The 6,284-nt window shown below is 40.8% G+C and overlaps 1 protein-coding gene across 3 annotated transcripts in view; it reads right to left on the reverse strand.

Annotated features, from left to right (window-relative positions):
- The window catches only part of GRID2IP (Grid2 interacting protein), a 120,152-nt gene extending 114,873 nt beyond the window's left edge, over window positions 1–5,279 (reverse strand). For all 3 annotated transcript variants that reach the window (XM_020995448.2, XM_020995446.2, XM_020995447.2), the window contains exon 1: window positions 5,152–5,279. In XM_020995448.2, coding sequence (XP_020851107.2) covers window positions 5,152–5,198 — 47 coding nt within the window. In that variant the 5' untranslated portion in view covers window positions 5,199–5,279. The remainder of the gene's footprint in view (window positions 1–5,151) is intronic.
- Window positions 5,280–6,284: the final 1,005 nt, after the last annotated feature.

Genomic DNA, 6,284 nt, shown 5'->3' on the forward strand with positions numbered 1-6,284 from the left:
GTGGTGGATAGAGTTCAAATCCACCCTCAGACACATAATACTCACTAGCTATGTGACTCTGGGCAAGTCGCTTAACCCCAGTTGCCTCACCAAAAAAAAAAAAGTCATCATCATCACAAATAACAATACTATTTCATATATGAATATGTTTTATATATCTCATATATGGATAATACTTCATAGTTTGCAAACGGTTTTCTTCCAGAAGGTATTTGTGCCCAGTGTGAGCTAAGCAGGGACAGAGATGGCAGGGATGTAGAAATGAAACTGCCTCAAGATGATTCTTTGGGGATTTTGATGGTGTTGAGACAAGAGATTTGTTCTGTGTATGGAGCTCCTGGTGAAGAAACTCTCAATGTCAACAGAGAGGGGCCATTGTTCTGTCGCTTAGAATCTGCAAAGGCAGAGGGCTGGAGGTGAGGGGGTGTCTGCGGATATGGAAACTTGCACATAAGTGTCAGACTTTTCTTTTGTGCCCGTCTGACTTTGACAGGTGCTCTTTCAATTATAATGATGGCTTAGCAGTGGCCTAAAAGCAGCAGATGCTGTCAGTAGTCCTAATGAGGGAAGCAGCCTTTCCCCCACTTAGATACTGCCTACAGGTAGACAATAAAAACAGGGACGGCCAGAGATTCTGCATGTTTTGATCACCTTTGTTGGGGTTTTTTTCTTTTCCTTTTTTCTCTTAAAAAAGTCTTTGTTATATGAGATGAATCTCTGAGAGAGTAGGGAGGTATATAGAGGGAAAATTTAGGTAATATAAAAACAAAACACATCAATAAATTACCAAAGGTAGCACTTAGAATCTTAGAGCAATCTATGGGGTTGGGGTTTTTTTTTTTTGTCTTTGTAAGAAACTCACCCCACCGCTTTTGTAGAGCATGGCTTTCATTTTTCAGACCTTTGCAGGTCAAACCATAGCTGCCAGGGAAAAGGGAAAATAAAAATGCCTGTTCTTTACTCCCTTCACAGTCTGTGGTTATTACCAATTCACTATTTTATTTCTAGGGGACTTAGTTTCTGGGATTTTTTCACACCCCTAGCCAACCCTGCCTTTACAATTCTTAAGAAGGATTTCTGAGCACCCAGCCTAACTCAGGCAAGATGTCTCTGGAAAGGAACCTCTCTTTCCCTCTTCCCTACTCTATTTGTGAACGTTAACTAAGTTCAGACACAAAATACACCTTTGAATTTCTGTTGATCAACAGTTTTGTCATTTTTACTAGACAAAGAAACAAACATTTAGAATAGAAGTCGATGCTTAGCAAGCACAGCAGTACAATAGGGGGTTAAAATGAATAAATAACCCACAACATATTCCAATCTCTCTGGAAAGGTATAGCACTGGTTTCCCTCCCTGGCCCCAAGCTGAACTTCTGCACAGGTTTCAGAGACATAGTTTGTGCCTGATTCATCTTTACGGCTCTGCTCAGGACCGGCAACCTCCTGCCCATTCTCCATGGCCCAAACTTTTATCTCTTTCACTCCCTTTTTGCTCCCCATTCTTCTCTCCTATCCATAAGCCTCTTCTTCCAGGCAGGGTAAGTGGCATTCTGGGTAATGTTCCCTCAGGTCAAGTCCAAAACTCCTTCAGAATTTAAAGACTAAGGAATGGTCCTGTGGTCTAAAAAAATCCTTCTACTAAAGCAGCTCTGCTTCTCTGCAATTTATAATTTCAAAGAGTTTCCTAGAGCCCTGAGAGATGGCGACTTGCCCAAGGTCACACATTTTGTCAGAGACAGAATTTGAACTCAGTTCTCCCTGGCTTTGAGGCCAGCTCTCCATCCACCACATAGTAGGATACATGCTAGCAGGCCTCACTGCCGCATACAACATTCCCAGATCAAAATGTAATTCGGAAACATTTAATAGAACATAGATAATGTTAATATGTGGTTTTCTGGGTCAAGATGCAGCCTGCAGGGCCTTATGTAGGGTTTAGTGGTCCCTCTTTTTATTTGGGTTTGATAGCACTGCTCTTCACCATGTTGTCTCTCACAAAACTTAGGAAACAGTGAGAAAAAGGCTGTCAGCCGATAGATACCCCTCTTTTGCCTTACTGAGTGGCTAGGCCTATTGTAGAGTTCAAAAAGTGGTTTATACCCCAAAAATTGGAGTGCTTTTTTCCTAGTCAGAAGAAATTATGCTTTGGCCTTTGGATGGGTTAATGGCAGCTCTTCTTGATCAACCAAAAAGCATTTATTAAGCACCTACTATATTATGTTCTAGTCACTGCTAGGTGCTGGGGGTTACATTCTATTAGGGGAAACAAATGTACATTTATAAATATATACAGACTGAATACAAGGTAATTTGGGGGGGGAGACAGTAGCAGCTGGGGAGGTTTAAGGAAGACCCAAGGTAAAAGGAGGTGCTTGGGCTAAGAGTTGAAGGTATCTAGGGATTCCAAGTTGCACTTCGGAGAAGAGAATGCATTTCAAGAATGATCCCTAGTAAGCATGGTGCCTGGCGTACACCTGCCTCATTCGCACAGAACTGATGATTCTCAGGCATGCTAATTCACAGAATCCACCACGACAGGAAAAACAATACATATATTATTTCATTTGACCCATTCAGTGCCCCTGGGATAGAAGCAGAGTAAAAAAAATTCAGAGGTGAAGAAACTTGGGGTGGGTGTATGTGTGCCGTAAGTGTGTACTGTATATGTGTGTGTATGTGTGCTAAAGTAAAGTCAAATATGACTGATGCAAAAACTTTAGTCATAAAAAAGAAAAGAAAGTATGTAAGACTCCCCTCTTCTTCCATTTTACTATTCATTTCTGTCCCAATTAAATATTTTACGATTTCAATGTGATTTTTTCCACTTTCAGTCCTGTTAGCATGGTGGGCAACTGCTGTCTAGGCCAGAGTGATTTTTTAAATTCTTTGGTTTCAAAAAGTGGGAGCAAGCTCGTTATTGCTGGCCTTGCCTCACCTCCCACTCACTTTTCAGTCCCTTGAAGTGAGATTCTTTCTCCCCAAGTTTATCTTTATAGCTCATATACTTAGAACTGGAAGGGACCTTAGATCAATCTAGTCCAAATCCATTGTTTTACAGACGAGAAAACTGAGGCTCAGAGATATCAAGCGACTTGTCCAAGGTCACATAACCAATAAGTATCTGAGGCAGAATTTGAACCAGGTCTTTCTAACTTCAATTCCATCACTCTAACCACTACGTCATGCATCTTATGTGTATATGTAAATACATATGTATATGTATGTATACACGTACACACATGTGTATACAATCCAGCTTGGAGAGATAACAAAGGTTGGCTACACACATGTATATATACACACATACATACAAATATACATGAGTGAATACCTGTAGCCAAACTTTCATATGTATATGTTGTCTCTCTAAGCTAGACTGCAAGCTCCTTGAGGGCAGCTGTTTCACGCTTGTCTTTTTATCTCCAGTGCCTAGCACGTGGTAGGTCCTTAATAAATGCTTGCTGATTATCAAATGACGTTCCCTAGTCCAGTAACTGGGTTTTGCTCCAGACAACATTCCTCCTTCCCTTCATGGATAAAAAAAAAATCATCGCCATGACCTTTCCCATTGCTAAGCCCATCAGCACTGAGTCCCACAATACCTCAGCCAGAACCATGGAGGATTCTCATCTGTAACCCTGGCTCATCCCACCATTGGCAAGGCCAGAGGGAACAGGCCATTACAGTATAGGGCCCAGAATGTCAAAACTGGAAGGGTCCTCAGCCTTCTGTTCAAGGCCTTCCATAGTCTAGTACCACCCTACTTTCCAGCTTTGACCCTCACCACTGACTGCGTGCTATAGTCAAAACTGAACTATGTACCCTCCCCAACACAAACCATATGTCTTTGTTCAAAGGGCTCCCTATGGCCAACTCCCCCAACTTAAAATCTGTATCTTTTAAAATTCCACACATTCTTTAAGACCCAATGCTATTGAAAGCATATTATATAGCACTAGGTTAAAAATTTTTGTTCTCTCTAATGTAGTTATGTATCATTTGTATTACTATTATCTCTATATGTTCCACAATCCCCCAAAAATTTCCCCTCTTGGCTCTGCTTCTGACTTTCTGGACTTTGCCACCATGGCTCATCTTACCCTGGAACTTCCTTTAGTACCTGGGGTCTCCTCACCCTGGAACATTCGTGGGATCCTTCAACCTTCTCACCCTTGAACATCTCCCTGCCCCCACCACCATGCTGGCCAGCCTTTTCTCTCATTGGCGAGTTCCTCTGAGGGCCTCCTTCTTGGAGAGGCCAGCCAATATTCATTCTCTTCTTCTTCTGGTGTTTTATCTTTTCCTATTGGAAACTAAGGTCCTTGGGGCAGGGATTATCTTTCTTTTGTTTGTGTTTGTGTCCTCAGCATTTAGTACATGGCCTGTATTTATATACCTGGCATATAGTAAGTGATTAATAAATACTTGCAGGGGCAGCTAGGGGGCGCAGTGGATAGAGCACCAGCCCTGGATTCAGAAGGACCTGAGTTCAAATGTGATCTCAGACACATAACACTTACTAGCTGTGTGACCCTGGGCAAGTTACTTAACCACATTGCCTAGCTGAAAACACAAATAAATAATTAAATAAATAAATAGATAGATAAATAGATAAATAAAATAAATACTTGTTGCCCTGCCTTAGCTTGAAGGTTTATTGGGGCAGGGATTTTTATTTAATCTTTTTATTTCTCCTTCTCCCCACATCCCAGTTCTCTATACTAATGAATCATAGCTCTGGACCCCTACCCCCAAATCCTCCCTCAGTTCCCTCCAAAGAGCTCTACACACAATAAATGACTAAGAGATATTTACTGAAGTAGAACACCAAATCTTAGAGCTATTTTACAAGTAGGGAAACTGAGGTCCAAAGGTAGAAACTGAATTGCTGTACCAGAACCTATTTCCTAACCTTTATTCCAAAATACACTTCCTCCTTACAGAAGTGAGAAAAATAAATATATTTTTTAAAGTGATGGTTGTGAAAGCATATCAAAAAATTAAAGTGCCTATTACAAATACAAATTAGAATTACTAATTATGATGCATTTCCAGCCACCTCAGAATCGAATCCTCTTGGACTGCAGGAGAAATTAAACTTGCATTTTATCAATGCCTCACCCCATCTGCTTCAAACCACTAGTGTACCTGATGTTGTCGATGAGCATCTGATGGTCCTCATTGGTGAGAATCATAGCCAGAGCATAAGCTAAATAGTCCACCTTCCGCTCTGAAGCGTACTGCTTCAAAACTGCAAACACTTTTTCCTTCAACTCAGGCTGATCCCCAAGGATTTCATCTACCTGCAAAAAAAAAGGTGAATAAACTTAAGAACAAGAAAATCTCAGTTTTCCATGGGCAGATTCTCTTATTCTCCCATCTCCCTTTTCTGCTACTTTGCATTTATTTTGTTATATATATATATATATATATATATATATATATATACACACATATATATACATATACATATGTATTTACATATGTATGTGTGTATGTATATGTATATTTAATGGCCAAGGAAGAGAGTTATGGTATGGAAAGTCACAAAGATGGGGAGTGGAACAATAATATAGTCCACTGGCATGCTCATTCCAGAGGCAATGTGAGTATTAATTTTATCACAGGATACAGGGTGGAAAATGGTTGAGGTGAAGTTGAGAACTCATGGACCCTGGGAGTACAAAGCCAATTGTCAGAGCCTCACAGGCTTGGTTCCTGGTGGTTCAATTTGGAGGGAGAAGCAAGGTAGAAAATGAACAAAACAAGGTAAATCCATGCTGCTACAAGATCCAATTTTTAAATTTTCCAAACTGAAAACCAACAGAGGTAATAAATTGTAAAATTCAGTATAAAGGCAGAGTCTAGAACTCTACTATATTATTTTGTTTTACAACAAGTCCTCCATTTTGGAGAGTACACAGATATTCTCTAACTGCCCTCCAGAGGACCATGCAGAGACTTGAGTACACACAGATATCCTCTGCCTGCTTCTAACTATGTATGACTCATTGCTGGATTAAATGTCCCCCTCCAACCCATTCCCCATCATTGACAAGGTTGGGTGCCCCATCTTAGAGAAGAGGCAGTTTCCTTAATAGTGGGTCTCTCTAGAGAAGACAAGATGTGATTCTGGTCAGGAGGTGGGTGAAGGAAAGATCTTTCTATAGTCCTACATAATGGTAACCAAGGGCCTCCTAGGCCCCATGGAGCTTATCCCTGGATGCCTTGCCCCTCCTTTTAGAGTTCCTTTTCTCTAGCATTCACCTTGTGAATACCGA

This window comes from Phascolarctos cinereus, unplaced genomic scaffold (genome assembly GCF_003287225.1).
Source record: "Phascolarctos cinereus isolate Bilbo 61053 unplaced genomic scaffold, phaCin_HiC Scaffold_4;HRSCAF=312, whole genome shotgun sequence".
In the NCBI taxonomy this organism is placed as follows: Eukaryota; Metazoa; Chordata; class Mammalia; order Diprotodontia; family Phascolarctidae; genus Phascolarctos; species Phascolarctos cinereus.